Genomic DNA, 25,618 nt, shown 5'->3' on the forward strand with positions numbered 1-25,618 from the left:
TGTTAAGACAGGAGCTTTTCAAGAAAACCCAGATGAACAGCTGTATCTATCAATAAGAAGTTTGGTGCTGCTGTTTTTTGTTGTTTGGTGGTTTGCTCCCCCTCAGCCACCTCAAGAGTTCTGAGAGGACCACCCAGGGTCAGAGAAGCAGCTGTGACTTTTCCCTAAAGATACACTGCTAGATATCCAAGGAGGGCCTATAAATCATGAACAAAAAGATGAGAACAATCAGAGAGCTTGCAGCAAAAGGAAGGAATGCCCAGCTGGGCCCCTGCCAGACCTGGGGAGTTTCAGGGCAAGTGCTGTGTCTGCCATGCTCACAACAGCACCTCAGTACACCTGGGTGTTACGGTGATCCCAGGGCAAGGAAATCACACCTCCACAGCAGGCAGGGATGTCCCAGCCCTGGCCCGAGGCCCAGCTGGACTGCTTTAGACCCAGGCACCACAATTCAAGTGTCAGAACAAAGCCCCAGGAGGATTCAGGCCATGACTCTGCCCCGATGCCCTGAGCCATTACCCTTCCACTGCCACCACTGTGTGCCCAGCGTGGGCTCTGCCCGTGCTGATCCTGCATTCACACTTGGCTTCGCTGTGTGCAGTCAATCTAATTGTAGTAACTGACTCTGGAAATTACAACTCCCCCGAGACACATTATTTTTTCATTCACATGGTGTGTGCCCTTAAAAACCAAATTAATAATAGGTTGGCACCAATATCTTCTTTCCACAGGTGGCAAGAACCAGCTGCTACAGAAATAGATCTGAGGTCATTGATAACCCAGTTCTTACACTTGTTCGTGTCCCACATTTGCAACAATCCCACTTCATGGAAATCAGAATTTAATATATTAAATACTTTGCAAGATCACCAGCTCTGAATACTAAAAAAGAAATGTCAACGCTGTACTTTTCCTTTTTTAAACAAATATTACAAAATTGAATTTTATTGAGTTTCACACAAGATGCACTTATAAAATTGATACAGAATGTCATTCAACAGAAAAAAAAATGAATGCAATTTCAAGCTTTCTTTAGCAACTGCTAAATAATTATAAAATAAGATACACCAAATTGACAGATAATCTTAATTTCAATGTGTGAACATCTCCAATTAGTATAAAATACATCAAAAATTAAAGATTTTTAAATTTTTGCACAGCACAAGTCCTCTTCTTCTAGCTTTCATCCCTGAACATAACCACAGACTTTGGCCATTACTCCCACTATTCTTATGGGAGAGGCTGAAAGGCTGTAGCAAGGAGCCCCACCAGAGCAGACAACTCTAAACTGTACAGCAGAGTTCTTTCATTACCAAGTCTGCTCAGATATGTACCTCTGTCCAACTGCCTCCATCTGCTTTATTACTGTAGTCCTGCAAGTCTCAGGGATTAGCAGGTACATTAAACTTTCCCATGTTCATAGGCAAATAAACTTTGGCTTTCCCATTCTGATAAATTATGAAATTAGCAAAGAGCAAATTGTCATTTTTTTCAGCACTGAAGTGCTTTCATGATACCTTCCCTTGGAAAGCAAGATTGGTGCTCACTTGAATGTCTGAAAGGCATTTTAGAAGTTAATGCTGTATTTTAACAACATATGAAAAATTTATCTTTAACTAAGGGGTCTCTTCTGATAAAACTCTCCAGCCTATGTTCTGAGCTCAAATTTAATCCATTCTTGGTCTGAGGATTCCAAAACTTCTTTTGTAAACCCTCCCAACTCTGCATCTCACACCAGAAATTAAGATGCATTCTAATGCTTAAATGCTCTTTATAGATCTAGTCCATCTACTTAAGTTTGACTACAACCAATTACATTAAATGGATAATTATGATTTGATTGTCAGTGTGAGCTTTTATAGGCATGTTTTCAGGGAAGTTAATACACAGATGTCATTCTTCTAAGAGTTAAATGCAAAATGCAGTGCAATGTTCTTTACTGCTGTGTTAATGCCATACATACAGTTCCAACACACTTGTTTGCTGCAATTAACACTGTCGTTCCTTAACATTAGAAGTGCCCCTTTAATATTTTTCCTACAGCAACAAAAAAATCCTCAGCTTTTTTAAAAAAAATTCTAAATAATTTGCCTTGCAGGACACACAACACATGAAATGAATATGCTTCATATTTGCCCAGTTAAGCAGAACCTTCATTACTGTGATCTTTCCTGGTGTTTAGTATTCAGATAAAATACTAAGCAGTAAGTCTTTCACTTAAAGGCAAAATTTTATTCAGATTACAAGATTTTCAAGATACATCTTGAAAAGATTTTTGTTGACAAGAATAACTATCTTGACTTACTGTTTAATGTACCAATGCTTTATGTGTTTGTTGATATAAGCACAAGTTTTGAATTCTGCTTGCAGACGTTTAATAAAACACGGTAACTGGATAGGTAAGCTTCCGGTCAAGTCGCCATACACTTCCAGGAATATCCTTACACTGGAGGAGCCTTCATGAAAAATAGTGTTCTGGAAGCATGGTTTCATAATGCAGAACAGGGTTATGCTTTTTTCCAGTCTGTTTTCCAGAAAAGAGATAATTGCAGCTCTGCCACCAGGCTAGAGACTCACGATCCACCATATTTTCCAAGAGGCAAGTTAAAGATCACTTACTTGACCTGACCAGATACCAAGCCAAGTTACTTGTAGAAAGAAATTTTTTTTTTTTTTGCCATTAATAATTTAAGTTTTTAAATAAATATTTATGTGCCTTTTGGCAACTGTCCATTCTGGTAGCATCTGCAGTCTCAACAGCTCAGTATCCTTAGCACATTGATTTAAAAAAAAATAAATTCTTAGTCAATTCTGTTTCCACAAATAGTAAACCTGTCTATCTCCAACAAGTCTTTCTTTGCAGACCTGTGTTTTAATTCCGAACTGTCTTGACTTATATCTTTTTCTTCTCCATCAGGAGTTGTCAGAAATTGATCAGAATTGCTTGTTATAAGTAAAGATGGCATATTATCCTTCTGATGCACTGGTTGATTGGTAACTGATGTAGAACCATTTTCATCTGTGGAAATTCCTGTTGGAACAGAAGACAATTACAAAGATAATAATGAATTTAACACAGACATATTGATACAATGTGCAGCATCCAGATTCATCCAAAGCTATCCTGAAAAAATGTGCTGCATCAAGTCAGCAGAAGCAACAGAAAAATACTTTCTGGAAGTCACTACCTCTTCTTAGCATTACTGCAAGAGATTGCCTTTTCTGATTTAGAAAACATACAGAAAAAACAAATTATACAGAAGTTTAAATAATCAACAAGAGCATAAGCAGCAGAAGTTAGGACATACATGCTTATTTTTGATAGCTTAAGCAAAAAGATTTCTGATGGTCCTTGTGTGAACCACACTAATGTTTGCTACTGAAATGAACAAAAGGAATCTCTGTGGAAGGAACTAGATGTGCCTAATCCTCTACATAAGTACAATAAACCTGCCTTCTCCAGGGATAGCTAATAAATGACTCATGCACTGCTATGCACTTTAATAGCACTGACTCCTAAAGCAGTGCTATTAAAGATGTCTATTTTTATTCCTGGCCCTTACTTCAGTGGAACTGAACACTGGCTTCATTAATCTAGGCTATTGGTAAGTAATATCCATATATTTTTTCCATATTTTGTTAAAACATTTAAAGAATTAAAATGCACAAGCAAATGACAAGGAGATAAGAAAAAAGGTAAGAAAAAATTAACTCCTCCTCAGTAACAATTGAGTTATAGTTTCGAAAGGAATCTAAAAAAATCTGACTGATGTGGAGACTACTGCAGACCATCCCAAGGAAATGTGACCTGTCAGAATGGCAGCACTATCCAAATTACTACAAAAATTATTTCTGCAGAGTATGTATCCACAGTATGCCATCCACTATTTGGAGATAAATAGGTTACCCTCTACAATCTTAAGCAAGTTAAAGGTACTAAACTTGCATTGAGAAAGGACACAAGTAATTTTAATTCTAGAACTTAGTTATTGTCCTGATTTAGGGCAAATGTAAGTATTCTCTAACCCAGCAGCTTCCAGATGTAGCTGGTCAAACTCTAAATGATTACCAGTAATTAGAGCTTTCATCCTTCAAGAGCAAGTTTAGAATTTTATTCTTCAAAATTTTAACTGTTTTTGTGGACAAGGTGGAAAACTCTAGAAAATTAACTGACAAACTATAAGCTGGCAGAAAGGAGACCAGACTAATTAATTCTCTTACCCTCATCCTACTAAGAGATGGGTTGAGAGACTGTATTGTAAAAACCTGATTAAGTGGGGCACAGAGATTAACTAATATTGCAGAGCCCAGCAGTAATAACACAAAAGCTGGGGGAAGGTAAAATCATTCTTTCACATAATCAAGATTTCTAGTTAATAAAGAGGTGTTAAAAATACAAAATCCCCAAAACCTGTAAAACTGAGCTTTTCCCATCACCAGTGGAAGCTAAGAATACTCTGAATAAAATCCACAAAAGTTTTCTGGTTGCTACTTTTTGCTCAAAATCTTTCCATTAGAGAAAATAAGCATCCCTGATACTTCAGCTCAAAATAATCTTCAGGATTTATATCCTATAAGTCAAAGGTTCACTATACGTAAGTACAACTTACTAAGTCTCATATCCAAATGTAGTACTAAAACGTTTAATTAAAACATTACCATCACTAAAGTCCTCTAACGAAATGCAAAATTGAATGCAAACATGAATTCAGATCAATTCATATAACATTCTTTCATCATGAAAGTAAAGCAGTTGTATCAATTTAAATGTAAACATTTGCACCAAGTTTCTGCCTGATGTGATTTGACACCTCTGAGACACTGAAGTTTATGCCAAACACTGTCAGATTCTTAACTCTCCCCTTGCTGGCAAGACACTCTGACGACTAACGAGCACCTTGCATTTCAAGCTGTTCAAATTGTTGGCAAGCCATGAAGTGAACACAATAAAAGCCCCACTGTTACGTTCTCTAAGGCTCTCATTGAGTTTTTCCCACAGGAAGATGCAATCCAATTCAGTTGACAGGAACAATGAAGGTTTCTGTTTCCTTCTATAATGTGTCACACAAATACAATAATGCCATATTCCCATTATAAATTAACCATTGATGCTGAGGACCTGTGAGAGGAAATTGTGTGCATAGACTGGAAATAGGGTAGAGACCCACTGAAATTCCTATCTGGATTTCATAAAGCTTTTCATTATGTGTTCATGACAACTACAATTAGTTATACCTATGCATAAACCTACCAAGTTTTACTTTGATTCCATGAGAAACACAAATTGCTTCCCTACTAAACTTAAGCACTGTCACAGATGATGTGTAAATATTCACTTATTTGTGCAGTGATGTGGCAGAGGGCGTTGGACGAGATGGCCTTTAAAGGTTTCTTCCAACCCAGCCCAAACCATTCTATGATTATGATTTTAAAACAAAAGCATGCTTCTATTCCATTGCTTCTATCACCTCCACATATCACAGTGAGATCTTATCAGATATGAGAATTTATTACCAAAAGAAGATGCATGAACTAAAAGCAATAAATTACTTATATTTATACTGTGTTATATTTATTCTGTGTTATAGTTACATTTATATTTGTGTTCACAGCTATGCTGTGGCACAATTAAGGTCTAGCAACAGGGTTTGTGCAGCAAACACTGTGCAGCAAATTTAGTCTGAAAAATTTTCACTGAAAACTAACCAAGGCAGTTAGCCTTACCTTGGGCAGATTTAAATGTGCCCTGCTGTTTGCCAGCTGGCTTCCCTGGGGTGGCAGTGAGGACAGGATTGAGTAATTTCTCCTCCATTTTTGCTTCCTTTACATATTGACATGATTTCCCCAGCAATACAATGCTGTTAAGGACTTTGAGAGATATTAACCTGGAAAAAAATTGTTTACATATTTGCATTAGCATATTAAAATAATTGCATATAGTAAGTGCTGTCTTAGAAGGATTAGCTAACAAATTAAATCCTTTCAATATCAAGATCAAAAGGTAATTTCCTTTTTCTAACAATTTGTTTCCGATTCAATGCTTAATTTTCTTTTTCTTCCAGAAAGCATCTAGAGAAAAATATCAAGTTTTATTATTGAACTAAAGGACTACAAGGACAGTTAAACAGCCATTTAAGACATAAATATTTAAACATAGAATTAAAAAGTGCCCTCAACATTGCAAGTCCAAAATAAATGTGCCCAAATTAAGTGTGCGTAGCCAAGGATCTCTAGTAGACTTGGAACCACAGGACAGCAAATACAGAACCATGGAATCATTAAGATTGGAAAAGACTTCCAAGATCATTGAGTCCAACCATTAACCCAGCACTGCCAATTCCAAATATCTAGCTTTTACGAACTACAGGCTAATCATAAGTCCTTTTTCACATCACAGAAGACAGTCCATAAAACTCAATAAATCCAAGGAGGCAGCAGTACACTACCATCATAGCACAGTCCAGATGATAGCAGATCCTTTTCTACTGTGACAAAATTGCAGCACAAACTGCAGCAAATCACTGAATCCCTTTCACAACTCTCTCCTTGTTTGAAGAAAAGGAAGGCCTCATCTACTATCAAGTGCTTTTTTATCTTTCAACTGAGATTGATCATTCAACTTAGATATTTTGCAAAATCTAATTTTCATTACTAGTAACACATGATTCAGAGCAATGTCCACTCCAGGAAGAGCAGCCTCATTGCAGAATGACAAGGAGAAAGTCTCTGTCTCCCCGCAGGACAAATGAAATATTCTCTATGCAAATCAAGCTATGTAAGAAGAGTGAACAAATGCAGACTCTGAATTCATTCTCTACTCTCTGAAAGGTCTGTTTATCATGTATATCATTAACAGACTAAAAGGACAACTTGAACATTGCAGATTCATGAAGCAGGTTTAAGTGCTTAATTGTAAAGTGACCCAAGCACACTCCAGCAGCAGCTCCCCTATCTCTCTGTGTAAACGTAGTCACGACTTGTCAAACAGAAAAACAAATTACAGTACACTTTTAAGGGAAAAAATAAGTTTTGCTTATTCTATTTCAATACAGACATGGAAGAATGAGCAGAGCACACCACTTTCAGTACTCAGAAGCAAGTGACATTTTAGTATCTAAGCAACCACAAAGAAGATACCATTTTATACAGGTTGAAAGCTATGCTTCTCTTCAGTTTTATTTTATTATTGGGATAGATTTTATTTCAGAGATTTGAGAAGCTCTCCTTCATGTTTAATGTTTTAGAGGTGTTTTTCTTATGCTTCTTACGTAACATGTTTTTGTTCTGAGAGAGTTGGTTTCTACAGCACAGTTTGATTTAATGAGATCAGAAGTTGAAAAGGCCATAAATCACCACTTCGCTGTATCAGTTCCAGCTTCCCATGGAAAATTATGCAAGCATTTCTAGCAATTCTCCTTTACTCTTTTCTGCCAGCCTACCCCAGGCTCAAATTTCTAACAACAACCTAAGTTTGCAGTTGTTCAAAATTCTAGAAAAAGAAAACTCAAGGGTTTTTTTGTTTTTGGGCAAGATTCTTTAACTACAGTTAAAGCTTAACTAGAATTGTTAATAAACAATACAAAATTAATTCATTTGTAGTATAGGCTCAATTCTTTGCCCAATTAACTGCTTCAGATTTTATCACATAATTTCTCACGTATCTATGCTATTATGTTTGTATTCTATACATATTCTCACATCTGATGAAAAGTTGAAATTCATGTTCAGAACAAAAATGACTTGAAAGATGGAAGAGGTGAGATAGCTCCAAGTCTGAGATCACAGCAACAGTGAAAAAAATGTTCTCCCTTTTCAATAAGGACAAAATAGACCAAAATGTGTTTACTTTTGTGACCTATATCTTTAAAGAACAGCATTTAACACTTCATGTTAATCACATTACTTCCTTCTGCCCTCCATTCTCCAAGCTACAGAGACAGTGAAAAATCCTGGGCTGCAGCAGTGGAATGGTAGAGATAGAAAAATACTGCATATACTGGGAAAAAGGAAAAACCACTGAGCAGGATGAAAGTGCTGACCTTGGTATACCACAGCTTAAATGTGATGACCAGGGCATAGTGCTTTGAATTATACAAAGGTAGCTTTAGGGAGAACACGGGCACAGCATGTAGTATGCTGGGGAAAACATCAAAGTAAGTCTAGTGCAGAGGAATGTGGCTAAAATTTTACAATTTGGCCTATGTGTAGTATCTCAAAGTCTTAGTTATCTGACACTAAACAGATGTGTCCCTACACTGATGTAGACAAAACACATCTGATCAAGACCTATTTTTTGCAGATGGGGGTCAGATTGGAGAGAAGGGTCTACCTATTAATAAAGAATGTGTAGTAATCCTGTTCCTTTCACAAGATATTTTAGAACAGTAGCTCTCCTCTCTTCCAGCATAGTCTCCTCTCTTCCTGCTAAACCACTGCCTCAGCCTTAGAAGTCTTCTCAAGCCTAAAACTAAGGTCTGTTTCACTCAAAACACAACTTGGTAGGACACTGGAAGAAGTACTCCCACAATACTGCAGGCTGGTTCTTCTTCCATCAAAAACTCAAAACACTTAATTGCTTATGATAAATTTTGAGACACAATAAACTTCAACAGTGCAGTATATAGCTTTCCTAGAAAGTCGCCATCAACAGACAGTACACAGCAAGTGTCTCAAGACAGGTAAACTAAATTGGATGTAAAATGCAATTATGCAGTCTCAGAAGTACCTATTCACTGTAAGAAGTTAAAGGTAAGACAAGTATAAACTGACTTAGCGCTGAAGGGGTGCTGAAGGGATAACTGCACATCACTGGCTATGGAAAACAAATTGCCATAGAACATTATATTTCTTAACTAAGATTACTGACAGTCCCCACCCTTCCCAGAAAAGGTGATTCTTGCATTTATTTTTTTTTAGCAGCATTTTGCTAAACCAAAGTAAACCCTGCATTTAACTGCTTGAGACAAAAAAGCATGATCTGCTTAGAGCACTTGAAATGCTTATTTTTGTTGGCTCATTGAATATTTTGGTCTTTTAAAGAAAGCTTCATTCCTTGCAATTCAATTTCCCTTTTTACACAAAAGTATGGTGCTTGTCTCTCAGATTCTCTCAGTCTTTTTGCAATGAGTAATTTCCATTACTGAAGTTAGTTATTGAGGGCTATAATCCCCCAATGTAGTCACAGTACTTAGGGACAAATCTGCACTTTCAATTTCAGATTATGAGCATAAGGGTTTTACATTTATGTTCTACTGAATATAGACTATATTTATCCTTACATTCAGAAGGATCAACAGAAACTTCTTTCACATATGTTATCAAATAATGGTGAATACTTTTCAACTGTGTGGATTTACTTACCCACAGTAGAACAGCACAACACAAACATAAGCTAAGACTCCTTGTACTTTTATTGAGCTTGTTACGACTCTGATGAGCTGTTTTAAGAATAAAAGATAAAGCTTAGCACACAGTTTTTAATAGAACATTGTAACAGACATTTTTTATTTGGTAAATTCAAGAAAAAGTAGAAACATTTACATTAACAGAAATTTAGTCTAATGTTCCCCTTGGCAGTACTAACTACTTCAGATTTTGATTTGAGTAAGTATTATACTAGCACTTAGTTGTAAGTTTGCAAAAGCGAGAGTCTGACAATGTTTCCTTAACAATGACTTTCAAGTAAATTAAGAAGTAGAAAAGACCTCTGAAATGCAAGGGCTAGATGGAGAGTTACCAACTTTTGAAGAAAACATCAAGAGATGCAACACAAAAGAGAATCATTGTTACACATGCTAAGCCTATGATTACAAAACTGCTTTGTGGGCAAGGCATATGACTGCCAAGTTTGACTAACAAATGGATCCTGAAATTTCAGTTTTATTTCAGTAGTTTAAGCAAAACCCATGAATAGTATTTTTCCCCATCTCTATGGGAGAACATTACATTTAACTTAATTCACATTGATATTCCTCCAGGAATATTGTGAGTTAGCATATTTGCTGACAAAGCATGTACTGATCCCCAGCATTATGATAACTACTGCTTGTGTACATGTGTGTATGGGGAAAGTCAGAGCAGCTATTTAGAGAAAACATTCTGCAATAGATAATTCATCACAGCACGTGGACACATGCTCCATTAATGAAGTCATTCATTCTGTAGCAATGAATGTGTATGTGTATGTGTAACAAAGTCAACTATATCAAAGTGAGATACTCAACAACAGCTCAGGAGCTCACTGCCCCATATAAAAGAATATTGAGTCATTAAGCATGCCATTACAGGGACAGCCACAAGGACTCCTATGAAAAACCTAAATGAACTGCTGCACTACTGCTAACCTTCTGGCAACCAGCTGCTTTGACTATTCCAAATGAATAAATAGGATAGCTGCCAAAAGGAATATATGTTTAGTAAACACAGATGTAGTTTAATTCCACTGGTACAATTCAAGTTTTTAAAAATTCTAAAAAATTAATATATTTTTTATTTTCTATGAAAGGCTGAGAAACAATAATGCATTTGTGAAGCCACAAATAGTATGAAGCATAGGTTATACTGAGTGTTAACTCAACCTTTCAGCATCATTTCAGTTACTTCAGATGATAATTTCATCCTCAAAACATCCAGCCAGCTATCTCAGAGGGACACATTCTCAAAGTGAGATTTTATTGACAGAAAACTGATAGGAATGATACAACTTACTAAAACAGCCAGTGGAAGAGGAATGAAACCCATTCTTCTGGAAACTGAATCACTATAATCTGTATATGCCTAGGAAAACAAGAGGAATAATGAACTACTTATGCAAAGGAATGAGCTTATTTTAGCTTGGCACACCCTCCAGATAAGAATAAAGCTCTATTAACAAACACTATACCGGTATAAAGTGTACCTTTTCACATTTTGGAATTCAAATGGAGATAGTTGCACTCTCAGACAAAAATGTAATACTACCATGACCAGTAAGATTAGCTTCAGTGCTCTAAATCAAGAGCAACTGGAGTATAATACAAATCTCTAAATCGAGAGCAATTAGGACACTCAATCCAAAGGCGCTATGATATTTCTTCTGTACATTATTACCAGCTTAGAGACCTTTTTGTATTAATTTGACTGATCCTCAAACACCCTACAGAAAAAACTGTTACAGGGATAAAAGAACAATTATCCACCACGCTAGCAATTTTAAATCATTCTACAAACATCTATAATTAGCCTTAAGATAACGGTGTTAAAATTATTTTGAAAATGTTTTGACATTTGAACTCAAAACCCAAGTACTTAGCATGACAGCTTGCCTGCAGTATTGAACATCACACCAAAGCTAGTGCCTAAATGATGCTGTTTTATTTCCCACAGAGCATCCTTAGGAAAAGTAATGGAGTATTCAAAACTAATAAACTGGTAGGTTTTTTTATTAAGAAATTATTAACTATTTGTAGTAGACGGTGTCCAGCTTCTTTGAGGTTTAACTATTGCATTCTTCACAGCAGCCCAAGAAACAAGCCCAAGAAAACTACAGAAATCATAGTAATGAAGTTCATTTAATAATTAGAGCACACATCTAAAGCACTCATGAGTGGAATGCCAACAAGTGAAACCTAACAGGTCCTCATCCATGAAAGGTGTGCAGTAAACAGCTTTCCAAAAAATGGTACTAATTAAAAACAAGTGGTCTGCTCTATAAATTGATGTGTTGTTCTATAAATACGCATGCCATGAAAAATATGCATAGCATAAACATCTCTAAACATCTGTGTACTCTGTGTCTAAAGAAATAGAAATTCGTAATGAATACTGTGTTTTAACCCAACACAGTTAAAATACCATGAAAAGAACACTAATCTAAAAAATTACATTGTTATGTTTACTTACTTCCCCATATGTGAAAAATATAAAGTTGTTGCAACTGTCCCCTTACTCTAAGTGTATTTGGAAGAGATGACCCAGCAGTCCATTAAATAAAGCTCAAACTGACCTGAACAACTGGATAAAAATAATATAAATCATAAAGAAATATTCCTGTTATCTCTTATTAAAGAAAGCAAAGCACAGTTTCAGCACTGCAGGTGTGTAACAGTCCTGTAAGTATTTCTTTAAGTGCTTGTTCCAATATCCTCCCCATAACAATTGTTAGTTAATACAGGAAAGTGCTTTTTGTTTCAGGCTTACATTTTTCTGTCGACTGCTAACAAGGTCAAATGCAAGACTGGCTCTGTATTCACTGTAGACCTGGAAAAAATCCAGCACATCAGATGCATGATTAATTTACTGCACTTTATAAAAGCAACACAGATATTAATAAAGTATTTCCACAAAGTACTATGAACTTATGCATTTGCTGAAAGAATCAAAGCCAGTTCTTCTGAGGTCTATCTAACTGCACTCCTCAAGAGATGAGCCTCTATTTCTGCAGTAAAGTAATTTGCATATGTATCTATACAACAAACAAACAACATTACACAATGCTTTAGGAATTGAATGAGACTTCATGAACTTACTGAATTTCAGGATCATGAGAAACACAAAATAACAGAAATCACATTAATCACACTTAGTTTTTTCCCCTCACAGTTCATAACTGCTTTTTAAGCTAGAAGAAAGCCAGCTCTAAGATTAAATTAAACAAGTGAGAGAGCTTTCTTATACACTAAGCAAATGATCCTAAGAAAAAAGCAAATTGCATCTGAAAACAAATTAAATTTTTCCCTCTCTATAAAACAGATCAGCATATTAAGGAAGAAAAGCATCTGTTTTAAGGATAAGTGGCAGGGTAAGTTGCACTGCAGGTTTTAATAATTCTGGAAAAATTTTGACCTAGCAACCATAAATCTTTAGAACTTCATACAAAAGCCCCACGAAGTTTATTAAATAAACCTTGCAAAAGTGCCAGTGACTACCCCCATCCTCCAGCTGTTTCAGCACTCTGAAGCATACTACATTTTGGCTACCATGACTTCATTACTGTTCTTTTCCACACTCTCCATACAAAAGTAGGGCATGCATAAATGCCTCTGGCATAAGGGAGCTTATTAAGTGCATCTATTACACTTGTTTCTACACCCCACAATGTAGTTACTTCAGAGATGCTGAAAAAGAAAGCACTTCACAAGTTCTGATCTCATTTTCATATTTTAATAGTGAAAAGACACTAACTCATATCTTCACAAATTTATCAAGCATGTTTGAATACACACAGTGTGGAGCACAAATGGCCCATGTATCATGCTGCAACACACAAGAAGCAGCCTCACCCCTTGCTTTAAAAGGACTGGATAATATATGCAGCCTAAGAAATTTCAGGAGTGGGAAACTAACATAACCTACTTCATATTAGTGCTCCAGAGACAGTGGGGGGAAAAATATTTCTGATTTCAGATTCCACTTGTAACATACATGCAAGAATAGAGTTAAAGCTGCCTAACAAGATCTGTTTTTCCAAAAGCCTGAATTTTAACCTACAATCCATTTTGTTAGGAAAGGCTACAAGTTTTGTCTAGACTGCAGAACAAGTAACCTTCTTTCCATTTAATTATCAATTTACAAAATGACCTGCCAGTAATGTGAATTGTAGCTATTATGTGAGCTGTTACACAACACTTGCAATAATTTATTTATCTGGAACTACTAATTTAGACTCAAAGGTGTTAGCTACACATTAAAAAGATCCTCAAAAGTATATTGTGTCCGGAAATTAGCAAGCTTTCCCAAGTGATATCAAATGTATGAAAATAACAGTTTTTATGTTTTCTGTTCTGGAAAAAAAAATATTTAAAAAAATATTAGCAAAACTAAATACAATTTAAAATAGCACCCAGCATTCCAAACAGGATACCTACATCTGCCGTGATGTCATTGAATTTTGTTATAAAGGCATGTTTCACAATATCCACTGCAATTTCTGAAGCAACCACCATGCAAACATCCGGGAATAACACCCAAAAGTGATCTGAAGGTTGTGAAGAAACAAGTTAGGCCATTTAACTTAATGCCAGCATACAAAAAGAATTATAACAATTTTATTCAACTATGAAAAATCCTTATGAGTCTGAAGAATCTGTAATTTTACATCATCACTGAGCATGCAGTGTGCAAATTCTTGTTTACTCCGTTGCTCTCCTAATAACTTATCAGTACTGTACAATAATACCCCAGTTAGGATCAGGTTCTAAACTCTTCACTTTGTCAACCTTTACCTCTAGTAGGAAGACAACCTGTGTAAGTACTAGATACTACATGTTCAGTATGTGTAAGACATAGACAAAGCATAGGCAGTTTTAGAGACTTAAGGCAAAATTTAGGTAGATTGGTAAGATTCAGGCAAAATATATCACACAGATCGGGGTCAAAATATTAAAACAATGTTTTAATAAAATTGGCATTTTACACAATATTTATTAAATATGTCATTAAAATATTAAGTATAATCAATATCAGATTAAGAACTGTATTTTTAACATAATCTGTATCACATTTCAATCTCACTAGCCACTTTCTAGGGGATCCTTCATTCACAGTGTACTCCAAGGAAAAGAAAAGGCTTGGAAGAAATCATTCTGACACTGCTTTAAAGGTATACATGTTTATAGCATAACAATATACATTCCTAGCAGAAATAACACAGTCATTCCTAAAAGAATACCAGAAATCAAAAAACAAGAATCTAAGATATTTGACAAAATTAAGATTTTTTAAATTAAATGCGTTGATTACCCTTATCTTTCAGGCTGAGGGAAGAAGCAAGAGATACAGCTCTCTTGATAGCCAGGAATTTTTCTTCTAGTTTACTCACCTGGATTCCATGAGAACTGTTCCATATTTCTTAGACATACAATTAGTAGCAGCACGTAATTGGTGAACCTCTCCTTTATATCTGGATTAAAAAACCAAAACCTGTCAGCTCCAAAGAAACATTTATTTGCATACAAAGATATCTACTAATTCTGAAGTTCTACCATTTATTAATTCTTGGATTAGATAACATTTTCCACAAATTATTTAACTGGATTTAAGGGCTGGGGGAAATGCTGGGAACTACACCATGGACAGGCTTTCTGCAGTACATTGTGACCTGGTTTGTCCAATGCTGCCTCAATTTGGGGTTCCCAGCAGCAGAAGGGACTTGTGACTTACTATCACCTCTTCTAATACATTAGTAAAATAATCATTCTTCTTGATAAAGTCTGTGCATTCCTTCTGTGATTCAAAAAGAACCAGCACTTCTTGTTACTAAAATGAAGAGAATATACCTATTTGTCCTTTCAAGCTATTAGCAAGGTACATTTCATTTTCCACAGATCATACATATCCAATTTGCTGTATACTGAGTTCAGTAGAAGGAAGAAAAAAATATTTGAAGACAACTGTTACACCTTAGCTAGAAGGTTCCTACCAGTCTTTCACACTCCCATCTTAAAAGGGAACAGCTGAATGTATCAGCACAGTTATCAAAACAGTAAGCACAGTAACACAAAAGCAATCTACTTAGGGCAAAGTCCTGTGACTTGTCTCCCTGACAAGGCTTTTTTTCTACTTCAGTGTCCTGTTTCCAAAGATGACACACAAAGCTTGCTTCAGGAAGCATCCAATTTTTTAGGTTATTAAAAAAACACCTTCCTGAAACTGTATTATTGAAAAATAGGGTAAAACCTAAAATATAATATCATCACAATTTAGGAAGTCCAAACAAGTCTGTCTTTTTAGAAGGTAAAGCTACTAAGAAAATCTGTGAAGACACTGTTATTGCTTGTTACACCAGTCAATAACCACAAAAATAACTTCTTTGTGGGCCCTCCAAATCCAAAGGGTTCATTTTCTTAAGCACCTCCAATATTATGTGGGGTTCTACCTACTGATTTTGGGAAACAAGAAATAGAAACGTTCAGAAGAACACACAAGGATTAAGCTGGACAAAAAAAAATATTTGACTTTGTGTCAACAGTTTCCATTATCTCTGACTACAGGCCAACAGCAATGCTCATGGCTGTAGTTACTGCAGTATAGTAATATCCCTTGTTTTAGAATAGAAGTTTGGAAATTCTGGCAAGTCTGAACAAAATGAGCAAAAAGAAAACATTAAATCCTCCAGGAGAAGGAAAGAAAAAGCACAAAGAATTCAAGAAGAATGAGATTTTATGCACAATATAAAAAGACACATCTTGGGGTACATAAATTCATCTGTCAGTATGGACTGGGGAAGGGACAGAGGAAGCATAAGCTTTCAAAATAGAATGAATGGCATATATGGGGGGGGGGGGGGGGGGCAGCAGGGGGGGAAGGAAATCTTTTAGTACAATAAATTTAAAGTAGAAAAAAGGACATAGGTAAAACCTAACCATAATTTCTTGCTTCCTGTCAGTAACACTCCAATAAGTGAAGTACATTCTTCTATGCTTCTGAATTCATAAAATACTGCCCAGATGACCAGAACACAGTATGGTCTGAAAAACCTAGTTACAAGATACTGCTTGACACTGTCACAAACGGTTGAAAATGCAGTCAAGCTCTCATTGATCTACAGTCTCTATCATGCCCTTGGAAATAATCACTGAGTTTTCAGACTTCTGCACAGAATTTCAAAATGGTGTTATCTTCTATTTCCTACATCACATGCTTCCACACTGCCATAACACATCGTTGGTCAGCAATGCATAACAAACACAGATCTATTCTTCTGTTTTTCAGGTCCCAGGGAAGACTGTACAGAGAGATATTCTCAAGTGGGAAGCAAGGCCTAAGTGGGAATTCAGGCCTAACATTAAAACATGTCTCAAGCTAATCCTCCAGACATTTATTACCTGTTTGGTATATATCAGCTCACCAGTCAACAGTATTAAATTGAGAAGGGACATTTTGGGCTTTGAATTTCCTCTTATAATGCTGTTAATAATACAAATTTTTCTTCCACTAATTCCTTAGACTGGGTGACAGGCTGAAACCTATTTTCCGCCTCTGCTTATTTTCCCTGTTCTCAGTGGCCTCCCTTCTAATCTGTTATCTCTGCTGCCACAGGTATTTAAGGCTGTTAGGAGGGAGAGGAATGGCTGTGGCTGCTGCTCTTCACCCTCATCCTTCTCATCAACTGTCAGAGTTGCAAGGCAGACAGGACACTTCACAGCAGCTTCAACAGTAAACTCAGATAATTCAAAAATTCATTTCATTTCTCACCCTCATGGACAAGGACAAAAAAGGCTTCAGGACAAGCAAAACAGTATTGCCACTTCTTGGACGATGTGGTGAACTACAGAACAAGTGAAGCTACATCCCTGGATCCACACTTGCTCATGCTCTTAAGAACAACAAAGGCAAAGTGTATCACTGTATTTGTGAATTTGGCAAAGGAGTCACAAACCACCAGTGTTAGTGATCAGTTACAGACAGCACAGGTATTAGCAGGAAGAAATCATTCTATTCTGCTTCAGTATAACAAAGAGTAAAATGGACAGAAAAAGTGATCTCTTTTCGTTCTCCATTGTGACAATGCTTAGTAACATTGATGTAAGCCATTTCAACTCAGTTTTGCATGTATTCCACTAAGTATATATGATAGGCATATCACATAATGGTTTTTCTGTTAGGATACAAGATAGCTTCAATAACCCTTGCCATTATAAGACAGGGTTAAATGAGAGCCAAAAATGGCAGACCAATGACATTTTAAATGGTCTTCAGCTACTTCCACAAGGACATGATTAAGAAGCTTACTTTCTCAGTATGATCCTAAGTGATAATAAAACCTGACGTGCAGCACTAATTCAGATATATTTATCCCCCTGACCAAGTCTCTTGTCAGCACATAGTGCTGATGACATACAGTGCATGAAATCTGGATGGATATCAGCGACAGGCACTGCCCCTCAGGGGTTCATACTGGGACCAGTGTTACTTAGCATCTTCATTAACAACACAGATGTAGGAATTGAGTGCATCCTCGGCAAATTTCAGATGACTGAGTGCTGAGGTTGCCACACCAGAAGGGTGGGATGTCATCCAGAAGGACCTGGACAAACTCAAGAAGTAGACCCATGGGAGTCTCAAGGGATGGAACAAGACCAAGTGCAAGGTGCTGCATCTGGTATCAACACAGGCTGAACCAATCTCAACAGAGTCCTGTTGAGAGGACTTGGGCATTCTGAGGGATGAGAGGCTGGGCACAAGCTGGCAACGTGTGCTCACAGCCCAGAGGGCCAAACTTGTCCTGGGCTGCATCCCAAGCACTGAGGGCATCAGGGTGAGGGAGGAGATTCTGCCCCTCTGCTCCACTCCAGTGAGATCCCAGCTGCAGTGCTGTGTCCAGCTCTGGGGTCCCTGCACAGGAAGGACTTGGACTTGCTGGGGTGAGTCCAGAGGAGGCCACCAAGATAATTAGAAAGATGGAACACCCCTCCTATGAGGAAAGGCTGAGAGAACTGGGATTGTTCAGAAAAGAGAAAGTTTCAGGATGACCTAATTGTGGAGTTCCAGCACCTGAAGGGAGCCAACAGAAAAGATGGAGAAGGAGTTTTAACAAAGGCACATAGTGACAGGACAAGGGGCAATGAATGGCTTCAGACTGAAAGAAAGTAGGTTTAGATTAGATGTTAGGAAAAAAATTCTTTCCTTGACGGTAGTGAGGCCCTGGCAGAGGTTGCCAAAGAAGTTGTGGATGCCCCATCCAAAGGCTAGGCTGGATAGAGCTCTGAGCAAGCTGGTCTAGTGAAAGGTCACTTCTAGCCATGGCAGAAGTGTTGGAACTGTAGATGATTTTTCATGTCCCTTCCAACCCAGGCCATTCTATGACTGATAGACTGCATTTGAATGCCATGCTGAAGCTGCAGTCCTACCAGGGCTGGCCCTGCTGCCTGACACATATCATACTTCATACAGCCCATCCACACTCCAGATTATTTTGGAAGATGACACTGTATTTACCCGTGCTTCTATGCATCCTCTAGTGGTGCAAGTGATATGCTTAAATCTTTTCAACTGCCTCTAAAGTACTTATTTCAGTATTTTGAAAAGGGAAAGGAAGAAGAATCAGACATTCCAAGACTTAGTATATCAGAACTTAGTGGTCACATGTCAAAAACTAACCACAATACACCCTTTTCCATTAAGGTAAGTCACATGTGCCTATAAGGGTTGTCATATGAATAGATGTGGTAAACATTTATTTCAAAGACAGGTAATGCACATACTGCTGTAAGACAGTAAAGGGAAAAAAAGCAAGATGTACTTTTTTTTCCCTCTTGACTGTGTAAAGTAAAGCCCAAAAAAGGACTGCATATAGCCAAATCAGATTTTAAATACTTCTGCCCCACTTACATGAACTCTGCCATTCCAATTTTAATAGAATTCTATCCCCATATTAATAACACATTCTGCCCTGCCAATAATCCTGAAAAATAGCAACACATACCCAGCAATTAATTTCCAGTGTGCCAGAGTGTATCATTTTTAGAAAGCATGCAAAAGACATGAAACAAATATTACTGGAAATAAGGATTCCTGGCACAGCATTGCATCTAGTATGGACTAGTGAAATTAATTTGCCAGTATCTCAAACAACCAATTACTGAACCCCAAAGATCTTGGGTTCTTTGCAGTGGTAACTAAAAGAGACAGTGAGATCCCAGAAACAGAGATCCTGAAGTGGAGTAAGTAGTCTTCAGAACACTGTTTCCTTCCAGATTCCCTCATGCATTATGCAGGAATCCCAAATCAGAAAAAAAAAATCATGTTAATCCCACTGTTTATATGTTTAGATCAAAAGCTATTATAAATTGTAGCATATAAGAAGTGAAACAAAATATTTTGGTTTACATCTCAGCAGCCCCTAAATAGCTGTAGTGCCAACTACCTCTTAAAAAGTGACAGAGCACAAGAAAGGATCAAACACTGAACAAGGAATCATCAAGGACACATCAATCTTAAACAGTCCTGCTCCCAGATCCCTCATTCTTAAAATGAACAACTTCATTAGAATAATGGTATTTAAAAAAAACTTAAAGCCACATGAGAAAGCAATTCGAGTTTCAAAGACCAAAGGTAAAAATAAAGTCTATTCAATATTGTGATCAAAGTCAAAGAGACTGATAAATTGGAAACGAAGAAGAAAAAAGAAGAAAAATTGCAGAATAAATGCTAAATTTTTGAGACAAGAGATTTAAAAAACAAGGAAGAGTCAGGCCTAACAACCAACTGAAGGAAATAACTTAATGCACTACATCTAATGTCCTTCTTTTTAGTAGGTACAATTGAGTTTTGTGGAAAAAAAAAATTAATTTAGAGCACAGCTTGAAATTAAAATAAGACATTTAAAAGAATAAAGGAAGGCAGCATGCTGGGCTTTCAACAATGATGAAAGAACTTCTCTTTATAATTTGGTCTCCTTGTTCTTTAATACTGACCCTACAGAATTAGTTTACAGATAACTATTGCATAAAAAGAATATACTATTTAAATTTGGGGAAATATTTCTTCCTGATACAACAAATAAAAGGTTTTGTGATTAGAAGTGTTTTCCAATGGCCACAGTGTTTAGATTGCCTGGGTGTACATAAATTTCCTTGTAAAAGTCAGGGCGACAATACAAGTTTTGCTGCAGCTGACAAATCAAAGCTGTGGGAACAGCATGTTTCAAGTCCCAGATTCTGTAGCTGCAGTCTCAAGCAGCTATACAAGCCCCAAGGTCTTAGTTGATCTGCCCCTAAAAGGTAACAGTTTTATTAGATAACAGTTAACTAATGTATATTTCATGTCCTGTTCAATTAATTTTTATGTAGATGATTCAGGTATTTTAAGTTTTGAAGTTTTAGTGAATTAGCTGTTGCAGTAGAATTTTAAATGGCCATACAAAGGTGAGAAGGATTACTGACTCCAAGAAGTCCAGAAAGGTAAATACTGGGAAGAATAATACAGCCACACGCCAGCTTGCTATCCACCAAATGGTGCTGAGCACGATGCCAAGTGAAAATGATTTCACAATTTTCAGATCTAAACTGCTAGCTTGGTGGCACTTCCTATCCTGATGCCTTACTACACAGAAGCTTGAGCCAGGCAGGGCTCTGCGAGGTATTTCAACGTGTGATACCGGGCATGTTTTAGCAAGTACAACTTGCACAGTTTGTTTCTGTTTTCACACTTACATTCACAAGACAACTTGCTCTTGAATTCTAATTGTAGTAACTTCTCTTGAACACTGTATCTACTCTTGTGGTCGTTGCTTATCTTTTCTGCTACGTCATATTTTTCTTTTGATTAACATTTTAAATAAGAAGAGAGTTTTACCTACTCATGAGAAATTCCTCAGACGCTCCTGTGAGATTCCTATTATTCCCCTCAAGAATGACTATTTAGCTACTGTGTACTAATCAGTACCTTTACACTGAATTGAAAACATATGTTTGACAACAGCAGTATTTTGAGCTGAGCCCCAGAAAAGGTGGGGCAAGTGGAATCCATTCAGTGTGTCCAAGCTTAATCAGCTACTGCTGCCATCATTACCCTAGAGACAACTGCAGACCTCGAAACTACCGGAAGAAGCAGAGAAAGTGCCTAGATTTAGTGTTTCCTTTCAGAAGTTTAGTCCAGCCCAGGCATGCAGTTGAAGCACAGTGTGTTTTAGGACACACAAGACACTCCAAAGGCTAACTGGAAGCTCAGCTGACAGGACCAGACTAGCCTTATTTCCAGGGTAGGATAAAGCACTGGCATAACATGCCAACACAAGATAGACCATCATTTCAGCTGCATGAAATAAAACATTTAAAGGCTACTAAAGTGATCAGAATACATTAAATGAAACAATACTCTTCCATCCTTACTGAAGCTGTGATGCACTAAATCTGTTCAAGTTCAAAAGAGGTGAAAAGCTCTATTAAAAATCTGCCTGTTATTTATCTCTGAGAAGAAAAACACTGCTATTTATAACCACACTGAAAGGTGTTCCAGGAAAAGTTATCTGTTTGAAAGGAATAAATTAGCTTGTTTTGTGCACTCTCATGTATATACTCACTGCTTCGATCCCCACACTGTCTAATGAATGGCAATACTTCTTCCATCAACTGATAAAGGACGACCTGGTTTTACTATTATAGGTCTTCAATAATAATGTCCAGCAATAAAATATTGATTTTATTTTCTTTTTACGGAGGAAATTACTAGCAATTTCTAATATCAGCTCCTTGCTTATTTCAACATGAAAGAGGCTTCACCTTTAGTTAGGAGAGCTATATGCATAGTTGCAACTAACTTCTGCATTAATAAGAAACCTTATCTAGGTTTTCTGTCAATAGTTACGTAAATTACATTTTTAGCATTCTCACTGTAAAATAAGAGGTATTTAACTTTAAAAATACAAGCAATTAAATCTTGGAACTAAAAATAATACTACTACCAATGAATAAACAAATTATTAATATAGAAGATAATTTTGGGGAGGTTTAAGAGCAACTAGGTGGTAGCTTAAAATTTAGTGCTAATTTTCTGTTATATAATTTTTCAATAGTCATAAGCTCAAAACCTGATGCAAGACTGTTGAAAATTTAACTTGGGATACAAAATGTGAATCACCTGTTTTTAAATAAGTGGCTGTTTTATTTTTTTTAACCTATTACACATTTGAGTTATCTGGTTTAAAAACTATGAGCTGGAATAAAAAGAATATATTCCATTTTCTTTGCTTATCTGTATAAGTGAAAGTGGGGAAATTCAAATCAGACATATTGAAGAAATCCTTTACTGTGAGGGTGGTGAGGCACTGGCACAGGTTGCTCAAAAAAGCCTGTGGATGCCCCATTCCTGAAGTGCCCAAGGCCAAGGTGGATGGGGCTTTAAGCAACCTGGTCTAGTGGAAGGTGATCCTGTCCATGGCAGGAGGCTATAATGAGACAATCTTTGAGGTCCCTTTCAGTTCAGGGCATTCTGAGATTCTACAAAACTAGTACAAGCAAAGAAGCTCTAGCACAACCTTAAAGTGCAATCACTCTTACTGGTTTGAAATCAAGCATTCAATAAATATTTCAAATGGCTGATACGACTATTAGGAAGAATCTCCATCAAAGGATACCTGAACAGCTTTTCCTCATGAGACACACTGAGTATGAGTTAGCAAAATTCATCCTAAGCAGCAACACAGTTAAGAAGTGCCAGAAGCATGCCTCCTAAGTACTTTCTACCTATTATCTTGAGAGCATATCAATAATTAGAGTCTGTAGTATTTCCCTCATATGTCAGCTACTTTGTTACATTGAGTTTTTGTTTGTTTGGGTTTTTTTTGTTTGTTTGTTTTAGGGTTAGCACAGAGGTATTTCAAGATTCACCCTCACAGCCTCCCCACAACATACATTCTGAGATCACTGTGTCAATGCAGCACACTATAAAGTCCCTGTTTGGAAAACACAGGACTTGAACACTTGGAAGCACAGGCATTTCAGCACAAAGCCAGTAGGCTATTTTAGCACCTCCAATAAAAAATTGCCATAAAAGGATTAAGTGTTCTTTGAAGTCCATTTCAGCTTCATCCTAATGAACCAAACAGTAAAAGGAGTGATGAGGGATACAAGTCAGAACACTCAAATTCACCAAGGTAAAATGTTTATAGTAAGAATAATATTAAATACATCGATTACATTAAATACATTAATGAATTAAATAAACAGCCTCTCTCCACATTTTCTCCTGATCAACACTACTATACATACCACTATTTGACATTTGGAAAAGATTGTTCTTCTCAAACTTCTTGAAAACACTTCCTTTTATTTCGACAAACTGCAATTTTTAGAAACAGTTAGTTAGTTTTTACTCATAAAAAACTGATATAAACAAATATTACTATCAAAAAAGATGTTTTGTAAAATATAAATATTTAAGACATATGATACACAAAGACATGAGATTATGAAACAAATAGGGTAGCTATATGATAAAGCTACATACTTACATTATTGGACATCATTATGGTAAGCAGAGATTTATTGTGGGAATTGAAGGCCACATTAAGGGTTGTTGCTTGAACCATTATAAGAATAGCATGTAGGACTGCATAGCAGGGTTAAGGAAGAATATTTGAAATAAGTTTTCTGCACAACAGTACTGAAGAGCAGTGAAACATAGATTCCCTATTTTGCTTTCAAAGTTTAACAGGATAGTTTCCATACCCCTATAAACCAGACCTACAGCAAGACAATACTTGCATGCATGCAGTGTATGCACAGTGCTTTGTAGCATGTAATAATGATGCTAATTTTTCTCGTTCTAAAAGAACCCAATGACATTGTATTGATGTTTCTCACAACTAATCTGAAGAAAAAAAATCTGAGCTAAAGATTCAGAATTACCCACAAAATTTCAGAGAAAATAGGGAAAAATTGTAAGAATTATAAATTCATTACAGAAACTACTGGACGACAGTATCTCTTTACAGTCATCAATTCATTGTAAGATTATTTCACACCAAGAACGTTTGTATCCTGAATATGCATGAGTTTATCCCTTCACTTCAAGAAAATATCTTCAAGCTAGATGCATTTAACATTCCACCAAATAACAAAACCCCACTCTCTTTAAGGCCTTGTGAGCCTTAAATACTTGAATACAAATCAGAAATTACATTTTCCATGAACTACCCAATTATGATTTTTCATTTTATTATAGGTACACCATCACAAAGAGATTTATTTTTTTGAAACGGGTGGTACTGGCAATCTTAATTTTCAAGTAAACGACCACAGATTTAGGAATATTATCAATTTTTCAAATGCACTAAAATAAAATAATGCAGAGCAATTACTTTGTAATTTAACATAGAAAATTCTGCAATTTATCAAAGAAAAAGGATACAGACATATAGCACTGCCATGATGAAGTGAGGAATCACACCTATGTGAGCTCTTTTTCTTTCTTTAGGTTCTGTAGCTGTCCAGTAAAGAGCATCCAAAATATCTTGTCCAAATGAAGAAATCAGACGATCAGCCACCTAAACAAGAACAACTTTACTGCCTTTTACTGCCTACCTTTCTCTCCAGCACTTGAGTTTGCCCAGTTCAAGAACAGTTCAAAATAAAGCTCATTCTTAAAAAAGTTTCACATATCTATCACTTTTGATTTCTTACTTATTCCATTTTCTCTCTGGATTTCACAGCAATACTGTTCCTTTTGGATATTAAGCAGTTTACCTTCCCTTTCAAACTTACTATCCCCTTTGCAACAGTATTTGGAATAAATAATCACATATTGTTATCTTAGATGTTTTCTTGAAAGATACTCAAGTACAATTCAAACTTCAGCCTTTGCTAAAGCAGTATGTATGCTGTATGAAACCATTTAAAATGTTTTCCCCCATCCCTCTGGGTTAGGAAGAAAACTCCAACAATAAAAAGTGAATTCCAGATGATATGAAACACTATCTTACAGGCACAGAACCCCTTCAAATTAGACTTGGCTCTACTTCTTTCTATATACTGAAGTATATACTTAATGCAAACGTCTGCATAAAGCAGAATTCAAAATTAAAAGTACTATAACACAAAAACTAGCGATTAAGAGGGACTTGAAAGTCTGCAAAAAAGGGAGAATATGTTGAGAAAACAACAAACACCTGGAATATAATCTAAAGAGTATACGCACAAAT

The 25,618-nt window shown here is 36.4% G+C and overlaps 1 protein-coding gene across 1 annotated transcript in view; it reads right to left on the reverse strand.

The window, feature by feature from the left end:
* Positions 1-920: 920 nt before the first annotated feature.
* The window catches only part of TAPT1 (transmembrane anterior posterior transformation 1), a 48,472-nt gene continuing 23,774 nt past the window's right edge, over positions 921-25,618 (reverse strand). The window contains exons 5-14 of the mRNA XM_062492687.1: positions 24,829-24,964; positions 23,930-24,027; positions 23,688-23,757; positions 14,798-14,878; positions 13,845-13,954; positions 12,178-12,237; positions 10,708-10,776; positions 9,361-9,437; positions 5,725-5,885; positions 921-3,031 (exon numbers count right to left, since the gene is read on the reverse strand). Of these exons, the coding sequence (XP_062348671.1) occupies positions 2,802-3,031; positions 5,725-5,885; positions 9,361-9,437; positions 10,708-10,776; positions 12,178-12,237; positions 13,845-13,954; positions 14,798-14,878; positions 23,688-23,757; positions 23,930-24,027; positions 24,829-24,964 (1,092 nt within the window). The 3' untranslated portion in view covers positions 921-2,801. The remainder of the gene's footprint in view (positions 3,032-5,724; positions 5,886-9,360; positions 9,438-10,707; positions 10,777-12,177; positions 12,238-13,844; positions 13,955-14,797; positions 14,879-23,687; positions 23,758-23,929; positions 24,028-24,828; positions 24,965-25,618) is intronic.

This window comes from Cinclus cinclus, chromosome 5 (assembly GCF_963662255.1).
Source record: "Cinclus cinclus chromosome 5, bCinCin1.1, whole genome shotgun sequence".
Classification (NCBI taxonomy): Eukaryota; Metazoa; Chordata; class Aves; order Passeriformes; family Cinclidae; genus Cinclus; species Cinclus cinclus.